The sequence below is a fragment of the Pyrenophora tritici-repentis genome, chromosome 1 (genome assembly GCF_003171515.1).
Source record: "Pyrenophora tritici-repentis strain M4 chromosome 1, whole genome shotgun sequence".
NCBI lineage: Eukaryota > Fungi > Ascomycota > Dothideomycetes > Pleosporales > Pleosporaceae > Pyrenophora > Pyrenophora tritici-repentis.
The window spans coordinates 9,630,329-9,644,652 of NC_089390.1; the positions used below are offsets into that span (position 1 = coordinate 9,630,329).

Consider the following 14,324-nt stretch of genomic DNA (forward strand, 5'->3'; position numbering starts at 1 on the left):
TCTGGGCGAAGTTGCTCGCGCCTCCAAACTGTGGGCGGGCAGGGGTGAATCCCTGAGCCCGCTTCTGATCGGCACGATCCTTCTCTGGGCAGTCACGGAGTAGGTGGCCTGTAGACTTGCAATATAGACAGAGACCGTTGTCGATGCACCATTGCCTAGGGTCAATCCCAGGCGGTGGGCGTATAACAGTATTGTGAGGGCGTCCCTAAGCGACAGCACCAAGGTCCATAGCGTCGGGGTAGGGGGTAGGAGCTTGGGGTGCCTTCTGAGTGTGCTGGTATAGTGCGTTGGTTTTGTTGCTTTGGAGGCGCTAGGCTTAAGATTTGTAATGCTAGAGTTCTTCTATGTCGGCATAGATATCTTAGAACAACGCACACCATCCCAAGAAGTCGTCTACTGCGAGACTGCCTTTGCGGGTAAGGGCACGATCGAGTAACTCAGGTGTGACCTTGAGCTTCAGAAGGTCGACCTTCTTAGTTGCGCTGCGGCGGGAGCTGTTGGCGTAGCGGTTGAACGTAGCAAGGAAGTTCGGGAAGTTAGTGTTGCCCATATTAAGCTTATCGAGCTCAATCCTAGTATTGCGAGAAAGATCGCCTAGTGCATGTAGCTTGTCTAGTGCCTTGAAGAGTTCCTCTGAGTCCTTCCATGCCCAGTTGGCGTCATCGTCGGCATCGTCGATAGTCAGAATCTCTTCCTGGATGGCGGTGTAGGCCACGGAGTCTAAGAGGCCGCAGATGTAGTGGATCTTCATAAACTCCGAAGTGAAGTACGCGCGATCGTTTCTAAAATTAGCCTTGATTTTGTTCGCGAAGGTGAGGTAGTTTTGCTGGCGCTTCGTGGCGTTTGATTCTGTGCTGGTGAACTTCTCGGGGTCGTGGGACAACTTGCGGTTGCGCGGTATAGCTTGTTAGAGGACAATCTGCTAGTAGGTTACGACTTGCTACTCTGCAGTCTGTGCTGCCAAGTTGGCAGTGTCGAGGTTATGCTGGCCGGCAGCGATCTGTTGAATGAGTCCGTTGGTTATAGCAATAATATTACCTAGGACGCTGCTAAGATTACTGGTGGGGCTGCTGTGGAGTGCTTGAATAAAATCCGCGGGGTCGTTGTTAAACGAAGCATTGTTGTTGCCTATAATCTATTAGGCAAGGTCGTCGGCTTGCCCGACAAGGGCTTGTCCCACGGCTATTGCCCATGCGCGTCGGGGTCGGTTGTCTGTCATGGTATACTGCGGGGTATTTCTTGGGTTGCGCTCGTGCGTAGAGGTGTCAAGGTTTCTTCGGGTTCTAGGTGTCTAGGTCTTTGGTGCTAGGTTGCGCTTCCTTTGGTCGTGGTTTCCGGGGGATTCAGAGGTCAGGACACCAGGCTGCAAACCTAGGTTCTTGCAGTAGGGTGTGTAGTTGTCAGACACTACAAACTATCACGGGGCCAAACAGCAGTCGCAAGGTAAGAACGTAGTTGTAGTGTAAAGGTCTATGTACAAGAGCACGGGGAGGATATGTACCGTAGGGTAGCAGGCGCTAGGCCAAGATAGGGATGGGGGCACGTGACCTACAGAGCGCCGAGTTGGTGCTGTGACAGGCAGACTGCATTCTGCGGAACACGCGAGGGCAACCGGTTTAATCAAATTCAGGCTGAGGGCAATGTCCGTTGTCAAAACACCGAGACGCCCTTACAGGAGTCATGCGCAAGCCAGGATAGAATTGTCAGATTTTTATGGATGGGATCAAGTGTGTATTGTCTGTCTCTGTCTACGGCTCTGTCTGTGGGAGGTGGCCTCGCCTCGGGCTTGGCAGTGCTAAGTCCCGGCGCTAGCCCTGGTTTGGGGGTCTCATGTCCTTCCCCAACCACCATCGGCTCGATCATGGAGCAAAACCTCGCCTCAATCTGACAAGAATAAGCGCCATAGAAGAGATGACTAGGACGATCGAGGACGCCTATAGTGATTTTAGTTCGACACGGGAGTTTTCCAATGAAGCTTTAAAGGAAAGAATAAGTCAGAAAGCGAGAGATATTGTGGTGTAGTAGCTTGTCACGTGTTTGGCGTTAGGTATGTATGTATGTATGTATGTATGTAATCCATTAACGTCCTTTATCAGTCAGAGACTATGTAGGACGGTGGCAGATGCCATTCTAGCTATTTTTATCTCTCCTTTGACGTTCGTTGGTTGTGTTTTTGACTATTGTGGTTTAGGCATGTCCTAGCTATTACAGGGGAGGAGAGAAAGTAAAACCCTATTATAGCTGCCTGTTTTTCCTTCTCTTCAACCTATCTCTTTTTGCAACGCTTTCCTCGTGTTCCTAAGTCTGAAAAAAACCTCGAGGGGGAAAAAGCCATGGGATCTTGAACGAGGCGTAGGGTTGTAACAAGCTTAGCGTAGTGTTGTAGTCGTAGCAGTACGTGGCTCGGGTGTACTGCGGCTATAAACTGTCGCTAAGTTTTTTGCAGGGGTAGGTGAAAATTTGCGAGTTGGAGTAAGCCGTTCGATATTTTTTTGGTAAAGCCACAAGTGGCGGTGAGAGGAGAAGGATTCGAACCTTCGACCTCTACTACACTGCAAATTTGGAGTGCGGTAGAGGAATACCAGACGCTTTACCACTGCGCCATCCCCCCTTTGGCGTTAGGTAATCGGCGCTAGGGTTGGGTATTTTAGGGCAACTCCGCGAGGAGAAGCTCGACATCATCGGATCATCTTATCGTACACTATTCTTAATACTACCGTTTGTTACTCGGATACCTTCTTGTTCTCTACTCTCTACCGATTGCGGGTCGGCAGCCTCTCTTCTGACTATTGAGGCTATCCCTCTACCACAATACGCTCGATTATCAAAGCGTTGATCTACTTAGTAGGAGCTCGAAATTTTCCCGCTCTCTTGCTGACCGTACCTCTGTCTAGACCACCATTCCCCCGGCGAATTCTTTCGTTGAACCACAATTTGACACTTTCAGCGTCGCAGGAATCAAGTACAGTGTCTTTAACCATCAGCATACCATATATATAGGCTATAGCCCAAGCCTGCAACAAGTGGCGCCAAGAGCCTGGAATTTCCTGAAGCAGAGTCTTGATAAAGCTCTCCAGGAGCAGAACTGCGTCAGGATAATACAAGTTGTCGTTGCAAGAGAATCTTTGCATCGATTCAGGATCGCTCGGGGGTCGAATGCCAACATATGTGCTTCGAAGCAACACGACTCTTTCTGAGCCAGAAAAGCCTGCTGGAAACTGGAACCGTAACGAATTGGCATCCAAGTTCCCGTATCCATCATCCCCTCTGAGTAAAGTCCGTCGGCCTATCTCGTCATCGCGAACAAGCTGTGGATCCGTTATGGCGTACGTCCATGGGGCGGGGCGAAAGCCTGCCTCAACCAACTTCTGCGCAGCGAGGTCGTATTCTGAATCCGAAGGGACTAGCATACAGCTCTAAGTAACGTTTGTAAGTAAATGTTTCAGCAAGATGAGGAGAAGACATACATTGAGCAGCGTTACAGCTCCGAGGAAGCCCATTGCCTCTTCGCCCCAGACAACCACATTGATAGGGCGCAGCACCTGGGCGACGGAGTTGAAAGCCATGTGACGGTGAGGGTGGTAAGAGAGTACCTAGCTGTGTGCGGTTTATAGTCTGGCGCCAGAGGTGTGTAAAACAAAGCCTCCTGTTGGCCGAAAGCGAAAGTGGCTGTCAGTGGGTAGGTTGTGGAGTTGAGTAAAGAGTCGAGAACAAAGAATAAGACCGTTTCTCAAGATGCCGCAGGCTTTATCTCGCTTCCCCGCGTGATTGGTCCCTCAACAGGGAAAGTGGCCCCATCCTCCCAAGCACTGTCCATTTTTCTTTTAGAAAAGAAGAAGAACAGCGCAACCACCCCCATGGGTTCTCTGTAATTCCATTTTTGAATAATGTAAAAACGAAAGAAGAGAAGAAGAGAGGAGCAGCCACATCTTTGAGCTCCTCTGCTTATTTAATCTCCCCCCCCAGCGCACCAACCGCACCCACATCACACATGCTGTATGGAATTTTTAAGAAAACAGAGAAGAATGGTATTTTAATGTTTTCATATGCAGTGTAAAGAAGGACGAAGGAGAGAGGAAGACGGAGGAGGGGTTTATATATGCGGTGTGGTGGTGCGTGCACGACATGTTCAAAAGAAGGTAGTTGAAAAGTTCATGTGTAAGATTAAAACACAGACCGAAAGCGAGATATGGGATGTGAGAAATGGAAAATGGAGAGAGATGATTTCAAGACTACATATCCTACACTACAGTAAATGAGTGTGAGTAAATGTAAAAAAAAAACAGAAACGAAAAACCAACAAATTCGCTAAATGACAAAAAACTCCAGTCCACCCCATCTATCCCATCCTTCCCCCCATCTCATCTCATCTGATCTCACATCCCCCTCCACATCCAACCCCCAGCTCTACAACCTACAACCTACTCTCCCACCCCCCTCCCGTCCCTCCCACCTCTCTGGCCAGACCCGTCCCAACGCCTCCCAAATATGCCCCACAAACTCAATCTTAATCCCCTCGGTAACCTCTCTCGGCAACTCCCTCGCGTCCTTGCGATTGCCCTCAGGTAGTAACACACGCTCGACGCCTGCACCCAACGCACCAATCAACTTCTCCTTGATACCGCCGACCGGCAACACGCGACCCCTGAGCGAGATCTCACCCGTCATAGCGAGCGTAGGCGGGACAGGTTGGTTGCTGAAAAGGCTGATAAGGCCAATCGTATGCGCGAGACCAGCGCTGGGTCCGTCCTTCGGTATCGCACCCGACGGACAATGAACGTGGATACTCCTGTTTTTCATAATATCCTCATCGTGAGTAGCGCAAAGACCGAGGTCAAACGCGTGGGCTTTCACCCAGGTAAGCGCTACCTCCACGCTTTCTTTTAGTACGTCGCCCAGTTTACCAGTCAACTGCACGCGGCCCGTACCAGGCATATCGGCGATTTCGATGAATAAGATGGAGCCCTGGCCACCGGTGCTGTACGCCACTAGACCGGTGATGACGCCCGGTCGCGACGACTGCTCGGTGAGTTCCTCTGCGAATTTTTCGATGCCGAGAGTGGCGTCGAGGTCTTCGAGCGTGACGGTCGGCGTGTATGCAGCGAGCGTGTTTGTGTCCTTTGCGGTGGCGTATTCTACGGCTTTGGAACGGCAGACAGACCCAATTTCGCGCTCGAGGTTGCGGACACCCGATTCGCGCGTGTAGGACGTTATGATTTTGTCCAGGACGTCGGTGGGGATGTTGATGTTTTCTTGGTGGAGGCCGTTGGTTGTGATTTGCTTTGGGATGAGGTGGCGGGCGGCGATGTGCCGTTTTTCGAGCGTCGTGTAGCCCGAGAGTTGGATGGTTTCCATGCGGTCGAGGAGCGGTGGGGGGATGGTGTCGAGCGAGTTTGCCGTGGCAATGAAGAGGACTTTGGAGAGGTCGATGGGGATGTTGACGTAGTGGTCGGTGAAGGTGTGGTTTTGTTCGGGGTCAAGGACTTCGAGCATGGCTGCGCCCGGGTCGCCGTTGTGGTTCATCATGCCCAGTTTGTCGATCTCGTCGAGGAGGAACACGGGGTTTGCAACGCCCACCTTCTTTAGTCCGTTGACGATGAGTCCAGGCATGGCGGCGACATAGGTCCTGCGATGACCACGAATCTCCGCCTCGTCGCGTACACCACCGAGTGAGATGCGGTGGAACTTGCGACCAAGTGCTGTAGCGACCGACTTGGCCAGCGACGTCTTTCCTACACCCGGAGGACCAACCAGCAACAGAATCGGCGACTTGTCCACCATGCGCTTCTTCTCCAACAGCCGCATCTCAGCCTCTGTTGGCTCCTTTGCGACCTTCTCCTCCGGAGCCTGCTCCTTCTCCTTGGCTTCACCAGTCTCGGTCAAGGCGCGGATCTGATCGTCAATGCCCCTGTTCGCCTGCTCCTTGAGCTTGAGAACCGCCAAGTACTCCAACAGCCTCTTCTTAACCTTCTCCAGACCAAAGTGATCATGATCGAGTTGCTCTTTTGCCCTCACCAGTGTGTTTGCGTCTAGCTGGTCGACCGTCGTCTTGGACCACGGTATCTCGGCGAGGTTCTCGAGGTAGTTTCTGCAGACCTGGTACTCAGCCTGTGCGGGGTTCATCTTCTGCAATCTCGAAAGCTCGCGCTGTGCCACCTTGTTCGCGTCTGGTGATAGCTTAGCATCCTCCAGCCTCTTCTTCAACTCTTCAATCTCGTTGGGCTCTTCCTCGCCCGCCTGTTGTTGGCCGCCGCCTGGGAAGCCGCCGGGGAAGCCAGCAGGCAGACCACCTCCTGTCTTCCCCCGTCTTGTGAGCACCTCCTGCTGTAACCGTCGTAGAGTGTCCATGTCCAAACTAGTCGTCGGTGCCTGTGTGGTTGTAATCGTCATTCGTGTGTTGCCTTGGATATTGTTGATTTGGCGTTGAAGAATCTCAATCACCCTGTCCACTCTCTCCTTGACATCCACGGCTGCCAGCACGCGCAGCGTCTCCTCATGTGTGCAGTCGACGACATTCGCCATAAAGTCCGCCAGTGCGCCCGCCTCGGACAGATCCTTCCTCGTGATGAACGTTTCGAGTCTTCGCGCGACAATCGGCGAGAGTGTGACCTGCGGCGTGCGCGGTAGGATAGCAGAAAGCCGGACGAGGGCGAGCAGCTCACGCGACAGCTGCTTGAGGAGGTTAAACTGGTTCAAGAGGTCTGAACTGGCAATGTCGACTACACCCGTTAGCTTTTATCCAATCCCACTTCAGCCAGGTCATACATACCATATTCATCTGCCGCGACCAACTCCCCCTCGAAATACGGTCTCTCCTGTACAACATCCACGACCTGCACCCTCTCCAGCCCCTCAACAACAAGGCACAAGTCGCCCTGTTTCCGCCCCTGCACCCCACTAACCTTGGCCACACAAGCCCAGCCAAAGATATCCTTCTTAGACGCGCGTATGGGGTCACTCTCATACATGGTCTTGTCCCCCCTCCTCGCATCGTCAATCAACAGCTGCCCATCCGGGCTCACAGTACTCGAATTCAACGGCACACACGCCACCGTAATCGACGCATCCGGTCTCGCCGTCGGACTGACGCTATAAATCTTCGCAAGTATGGCGGCGACATCGGAGCGGTTGGTGATGGGGATCTTAAGCGTGGTGTTGGGTAGCACGGCGAGGGGCGGCGCAAGGGGAATCAGTGGGAGCACTTTCGTGCTTGTTTTCGAGGATCCTCTTCCCATCATGAGGTCGTTTGGTGGGTTTCTCGTATAATGGTATATTGGTGGTGAGAGAGAAACAGATGCGACGAGTTGTAGTTTGGTGTCGCGTTGGTTGGTGGAGGCTGCGGAACCGCTAGGTTGAATGAACCGTGGTTGGCGCTGCGTTATGATGATGGATGGAGCGGCGCGCAGCTAAACTACGGGTAACGGAACACGGGCGCGCTGTGAGTCTACCTAGGTTACGAGCTAGGCAAGTCTACGAGCCGAACGAATCTACGTTCTACGAGCCAAACGTCTCTATAAGCCCTGAAAGTCTACTAATCAAATCTCTCAATCACAACAACTTCAAACAAAAAAGCAACCACGTTCAAAAAAGCAAGCATACTTATCTCCCCTCTCAGCCATGGCACCGAGTCGTTTCCAGAAGATGCTGTCATGAGATGATCGGTCCGGTCGCGGCCCCGGGGACCACCACCCGGGGCCATGCCGAGGTTAATCAGCGCCACAAGTCTGAGTCCGCCTATGAATCGAGCGCTGCTGTGTCTATCACATCGCATCACATCACATCACAGCTGTAGATCGTCGAGATGAGGATCTCGCAGTGTAATAGACGGTGATCATTCTCTCCCATTGTATCGGGTTGGATTGCGATACTGCGCGAGACGCGTACCATGGCTTTTGCAGGTCAAGGTTGGAGGAAGCTAATGGCCGAGGATGCCTAGATGGGGATAGTGCCAATAACTGCGCGGTCTAACCGGATTTGTCTCGGCATCATCCGGACAAGGTTGCATCCAGGTCAACACCATGCCTCACATTTGCGTTGTGATACATGTGTTATGATGTACTATCTCATCACTCTTAGCTTTATCAGGGTGTGTAGGAAAGTAACTGATTTATATATACTTTTTGTGCTGCATGCCAAAACCCTTCCGCATGCAGATACAGATAACTGCCATGTTTTCCGACGGCACACATCCAAACTGCGTTCAACTGACAAGCCGTGCAAACGTGTTTCTCGCCTCTATACATGCACTATCTAGATGCGACAGTCCAGCTACTAGCATAGAGACAGAATCAACGGGGATCATCACAAAAACCCCATCTGAACATCACTCAACCCATCGTAGGCGTGTTCCTGCCATGCGTAGCAGACATGCTGTAGGGAGCCTTGGAAAAACGACATCAGTCACAAACATCCTCGCGGTATCGTTACGAATGAGTGGCTTACCAAGACTTTCTTCGCATTGCAGATGCGCCAAGCAAGGTTCCTGACCGTACCATCGGCCTGAACTACTTCGGGTGCAAACTCAATACCAAACCTGCGAGTCATTAGCCCGGTGCTCAGAACAATTGGAAAAGGGAAATCAACATACATCTGATGAACTGCAAAGACGACGCGCCTGGCGAACTTTCCATCTCTTTCGACCAGGCTACCAAAGGGCTCCTCGGATGTGGACGGCGCAATCTCCGGGTCGCGGTCGAAGCAGTTTTGGATGATGGGAAGTAGGGTTTCCTCGACAGCACGATGGATCGTGCCGTTGTCGTCAACCTCCACATCAGTCTCGTCGAACTTTGGTATCCGGATCTCAAAGGCTTGCGATAGCGCCATGACGTGGTGCCGACCGCCATGGTGGTATCTGAATTCGAACACACCCGTGGTCCACCAGAGCTTGTCACCATGGAACTCCACTTCACCAGTGTAGCAGTCGGTCGACTCTTCGTCATTGTCATTGGCAGGTAATAGTTTGTCGGAAACCAGGATGCCGTCATCAGCACGTGTCGAGTCAAACGCGTCGGGATTAGTTGCTACCCATCGCCCATTAGAGCTGATGCGTGTGACTTTGCGTGATTGATTGTCCGTGACCATGTACAGACCTATCCAGTCCTTCTTGCTGTGGTTGAGAGGTGCTTGCCAGCGAACCCTGATAGGAGCACCATACTCAAGGCACAGTGTCTTGAAATCATTTGTGCGAATAGCCGGAGTCCTCGCAAGCTCTCCCTCACGACCGCCATTCTTCTGTTGTTCGACAGCCGGGGGCAAGGTAGTGCCTTCAATCTCTAGCTTATATTGCTTCAGATTCAAGCCAGACAGATCTTCTGAATGATGACGGCTGATGGGAATACGTGCTGGGTAAGACTTGAACAGACTTGTTGTGTCGTTGACGAATGTATCAACACTGCCAGCAAACTTTGACCTTGCACGATCCAGCATAGCTTCGATCGACTCCACGGTTGTATTGATGTACTGGTCGGCTGCGGACTGCCATTGGCGGACTGGGTCTGGTAGAGCTTGACGGACGGTTTTACTGACACCCGACATTTCACGCAGGTTCTCGCCGTACAACTACATCAACGTTAGTGTGTATTGAATAAAATAAGCGCATGACTGACCTTGATCACATGTGGCTTCTCCACGAATTGAAGAAAGGCGAGATTGAGGATATGGGCTGTTGTAGCGACATAGAAGACGGCCGGGCTCCATGTAATGATGGCTATCCCCCATACACCGGCAAGTCCAAGCACTCGCTCGGGGTTGTTGAGGAACCGGTATATGCCGTTATACGTGAGCGACTTTGATGGTGGGTCGAAGAAGAAGTCTCCGCAGAACCAGCCAAACTCTCCAAGAGACTCATAGATGCTCATGGCGGTCCAAACCTGGAGGGCAATCATACCAGCGCCCAGAACGTGTCGGAAGAGCGTGAGGCCAGTCAGTCCATCAGGGGGTAGACTGTACATCTTCCATGCAAGCGCTACAAAACTGGCGTGACTCATAGTCATGCTCAAATGGTAGAGAGACTTCCATTGGCGCCACGCCTCCTCCTTGGTGTCGCCGTACTTGATGAAGTGCTTGGTCCAGTTCTTCTTCTTGGACTGTCGGTCCAGAATGTAGCCAAGACCCAACGTATACCAGAGGCGCCATGCAAAGGCATTAACGAAAAGGAACGTTTTTACTGCCAACGTGTTTGGTGTAAGCGTTGCGAGACAGGTCATATAGAAAGAAAGCAATACTACCGTAACATCAATAGAGCGATGGAAGTCTGTGTTGTGAGGTCCTACGATGTGGTGCGTTGGGGCAGGTTGCTTTGTGGGATCGTAGACCGTTTCTCCGCCGAAATCAGACAGTCCTATCTTCGAAACGTCTTCCTGGGCTACATTTCCGGAGTTATGGCGCGTACGGCGGGGTGGGGGTGGGTTGTACAACTTGTCAATGTGCCTGCTCTCTACGAGGATCAAAAAGGCAAATTGGGCTGCGTGGGCGATGATTGATATGGCTAGTACTTTGTAACTGGCCATCATAAGGGCAATTCCATAGTACCCGGCATAGCCGACAGAGTACATGGGACTGCAAACAAGGCGTAATGTTAGCTTGAATCTCAACTAAGTCATTACAGAGCTTCTTACTGCGGTGCCATCTCGAAGACGCCATCGAATGTCAGGCTTTGGTCGATGAGGTAGAAGAAGTCACCCCAATACCACGCAAAGTCCTTGACTACTCTGTGGGCGTCTAATTTGACCCACAGATTGAATAGGAACAGAATGATACCCGTGGTCCATCGTAGAGCCCAGAGGAACCAGCTCTCTTGGGGCCGGTTGAAGCAGGCGAGGGCGAAGAGGCAGTATGACACAAAATCACACATGAGGATCAGGTCTACCACACGCCTAAAAACTAGCCATGTGTTGTACTCTAGGGGTGCCTCTTCGAACTTGTAATCCTTTGGAATCTTGGTTTCCAGTTCACGCTTAAGGAGCTTGTATAGGGCTGGGTTTGGGTTCTTGCCCGTTTCAGGCTTTTCGAAGATATGGCTTTGTTTCGCCCATAGGACGAGACGATTGTGCTTGGACTGGCCATCAAGCAACCAGCCAATGCCTGCATTGTAGCCGGCGCGCCAGAACAGGAAAATGATAGCGAATATGGGTACGCGGGCGCTTTTGGGCAGGGCATAAAAGGTCAAGATCAGGCTAGCAAGCACAGCGAGAACTGCTATGTCGGACAGGTTCTTGGGTTGCGAGGGGGAAAGAAGCTGCGATACCATATCGTGCGTCTGTGGGACAATGAAGACTGCATCGAAGTGTTAGCAGCGCTGACTTCACAGGTAAAGCCGTACGGTGGTTGTTTTGATACCATGTCGTGAGACATACCTGTACCATCCGGAGTTCTTCCATAAGTTCTTTTTTTGCTTTCGTCATTTTTATGATCCTTGTCTTCCTGATCATTCAGCTTCAAGACCTTTTGTTTAGCATCGTCTGAATTGTTGAGATGCAGAGGTTTGGCCGAGGGCCGTTCTCGTAGCTGGCTACCGTCGGCTTTCAAATCGCCAACATCAGCCATGGTGAACGAGGGTAATTCAATGGAAGAAATGTGCTCGTGGGAGCAAGTGGGTGAGGGGTTATTCCGTTGATATTGCCGAGACGGTTACGGCGCGAACGTGCCGCTACGCTATGCGAACACGGCGCAGTGGTGTGCTGTAAGAACTGCCGGGATAGAGCAAGGGAACCAATCGGGACACGACGGCGCGGTTTTGGCTCCGTTTCTTCCTGGTCGACAAAGATATCTTTTCTTTGACGGATTTACGGAAATGCGTAGAGTGTTGAACTCCAGCGGACGTGTTGATGTTGAAACGTGGAAGGGAGAAGTGTCGTGGTCAGTTGTCTGTGATGTGCCGGCAATGAGATTTGCGTTGGGATGACGGCACAATGTGGGGCTACCCTCGGCTTTGACCTAAGAGGGAAGCGATGGCCCGAGCACAACTGGCATGTGGCAGTAACACAAACTAATGGTATTCTACAATAATTACTACAAATTTTGCAAACAGTGAATTGCGTTTTTCTCTCAATCAATCCCGATTCCCACTGCCGGTGTCTCGAGAAGAGTCGTCAGCTCGCAGGGAAATACCTAGTACTCGCAGACGTAAGCGGTAGACTCCGCAACAATCAATTCAATCCGGTCACTCTCCTAGACCCACTTACCTATCTAGGTAGGGCTTAAACTCCTATAGGTAACTACTAGGCTTAAAGCGGTAATCAATCAATCCAATCTGAACCTTCTAGGACCCACTTAATTGATTGTTGCGGACTGTGGTAAGCGGAGGGGAGTGCCGTGGAAGAACATAGATCGAGAAGGTGCATATGATGCACCAACAAGAGTGGGCCCGGTGCTATGCCGTGAGCGCATGTGCTGTCGGATGGGTAGGGGTCAAGTTTGTCCATCATGCCAATCCTTCTCATACAGATTTTGTCTTACTCCTCCTGAGCCGTCCGCCCATTTTCGATTTGACTGGACTATATTGTGGTGTAGTGTTGGCCCATGTCTGGCTCCCCGTTTCTTCGATGATCTTTGCAAGGGAGCTTGGACGCCGTGATCGAGCGATACCAGCATCGGTAGCACGTCGTCCTTCGATGAGCTCCAGCTCCCTCATCTTCAACACTGTAATCGCCAACGAAGAGCGAAGATGGAGCTCAGACAGTTGTTGGCTGATCAAATCTCCCTGTTGTGTAGAAATAGCTTGAGGCGCAAAGACTGCAGCCTCGGGGCTCAGCGGGTTTTGCATCTTGGCGTTGGGAAATGTGAGAAAGGTTCCAGTGTGCTCGCCACTGATAGGGGTATGTACAGACACGTCCACTTGCCCAGTCATATCCATCTCTGAACGCTCATCTGGCGCAATATCGTCGGCGTAAAATGGGTTGTTACTTTGCTTCTGAAACGGAGAGAAGAGCGTGTCCTCTGTCCAGCCATTCCAGCTCAGCTCTGTAGGCTCAGCCTCTTCGGGGTGCGAGTATACTGTTGAACTTGAAGCGTAGTCGGGTATAGTCGACGGAACGACTGCCGATGGTGAGGCGTACGTTTCGGTAATGTGGATGTTCGTTTTGCAAGCCTGCAAATTGATGAGGAATGCCTGCTCGTCCCGCTCACGGTTCTTGATCTCTTTCTCCAGCTCACGCTTGACTTGCTGTATCTTCTTTTTCTTCTTCCGTGGAAGCGAGGAATTTGTTATCAAACGCCGGTCGATTTGAGCATGCTTCTTGCGTAACGCTTGCAGATAAGTAACACAATTGGCAAGGCCATTCTCCAAGACGTCTCTTTCGCAATGGAGCCTTGAAAGTTCGGTAGGTCGTTCGATGGTTTGATTGATAGGGTAGAAGTCATGTCTAACAGAGGTGTTCCAAGGTGATTGATCTGCACCACATTCCATGTCGAGATATGAGACTAGAATGGTAGTGGAATGTGGTCTTGGAGGCTGAGACGGTAAGCCAACGATGTTAAGTCTAGTAGAACAAACCAAGGCGCACGCTTGGGCGGTCTACGGCCACTTCTTTGATAATAACAAGCCAGCCCATCTAGATTCAGATAGAGTGCATGACATCTTGGACAGGGCTTATCCGATACTGGAAATTCATAAATGCAGCGAGAACAATGGGTGTGGTGTGGTCTCTAGAGGGGTAGTGGCGTCACTACTACACCAAGTTCAGGGCAAAGGCGATTGGAAGCTCAGACACCTGCCCCTTGGTAATCACGCAGAAGACACAAAGCATGTGCCAGTAGAACTGAGCGCGACATCTGTCATTGTTAGAGAAGCCACAAAGGGATCAGAATCCGAAGATTGCGGAGAAACCGATTCGCGTCGCCGAAATTGGAGGCGTTCTTCGCCAAGCCCAGTTACTGCCTTTGTCATAGGTGGTCCAGGTTCAGCGCCAGACGACCCAGCCAGATGGATGAAGAGGCATGAGCCGCCTGTGGCAAGAAAGCCGCCCTTGATGATATCTGAATAGGCCCGGATGGCGGAGATGACATTGAAGTTTAGATGAATATGACCGCTTGGCGTGGTGTTGCGAGTGCAAAGTATGTAAGGGGGAACCACGATATCGGTCAGCGTATGCATAGATGCAAGGAGAGACTCGTCCGACCCTTCGATCACATGCTTCGTTGTCAAATTGGGCATCCAAAGTCGCAATATCCTACGGTATACAACGTTTGCTGGTTTCATTGAGCGATCCCAGGTGTTGGTGGATGAAGTGATGGTGCGCTTAACAGGGAGTACCTGAATATGTGTAACGTGAGGACGGACAGACCGGTGTCATTACATAATTTATGGATACCTTCACGGTCCCAAA

General features: G+C 51.4%; 4 protein-coding genes across 4 annotated transcripts; all 4 read right to left on the reverse strand.

The window, feature by feature from the left end:
• Positions 1 to 361: 361 nt before the first annotated feature.
• Positions 362 to 3,566, reverse strand: PtrM4_037210 (uncharacterized protein; the record flags this gene model as incomplete). Its single annotated transcript, XM_001939497.2, has 3 exons — positions 362 to 903; positions 2,885 to 3,416; positions 3,468 to 3,566. 3 exons carry the CDS (start codon positions 3,564 to 3,566, stop codon positions 362 to 364), a joined length of 1,173 nt encoding a protein of 390 aa, XP_001939532.2.
• Positions 3,567 to 6,728: 3,162 nt separating this feature from the next.
• On the reverse strand, positions 6,729 to 7,238 carry PtrM4_037220 (uncharacterized protein; the record flags this gene model as incomplete). The annotated part of the gene is made up of 1 exon (XM_066104201.1): positions 6,729 to 7,238. One exon carries the CDS (start codon positions 7,236 to 7,238, stop codon positions 6,729 to 6,731), a length of 510 nt encoding a protein of 169 aa, XP_065966403.1.
• Positions 7,239 to 8,327: 1,089 nt separating this feature from the next.
• PtrM4_037230 (STE14, putative protein-S-isoprenylcysteine methyltransferase) lies at positions 8,328 to 11,544 on the reverse strand (the record flags this gene model as incomplete). The annotated part of the gene is made up of 6 exons (XM_066104202.1): positions 8,328 to 8,381; positions 8,443 to 8,533; positions 8,588 to 9,558; positions 9,606 to 10,557; positions 10,617 to 11,274; positions 11,355 to 11,544. 6 exons carry the CDS (start codon positions 11,542 to 11,544, stop codon positions 8,328 to 8,330), a joined length of 2,916 nt encoding a protein of 971 aa, XP_065966404.1.
• Positions 11,545 to 12,436: 892 nt separating this feature from the next.
• PtrM4_037240 (uncharacterized protein) lies at positions 12,437 to 13,405 on the reverse strand (the record flags this gene model as incomplete). The annotated part of the gene is made up of 1 exon (XM_001939500.1): positions 12,437 to 13,405. One exon carries the CDS (start codon positions 13,403 to 13,405, stop codon positions 12,437 to 12,439), a length of 969 nt encoding a protein of 322 aa, XP_001939535.1.
• Positions 13,406 to 14,324: the final 919 nt, after the last annotated feature.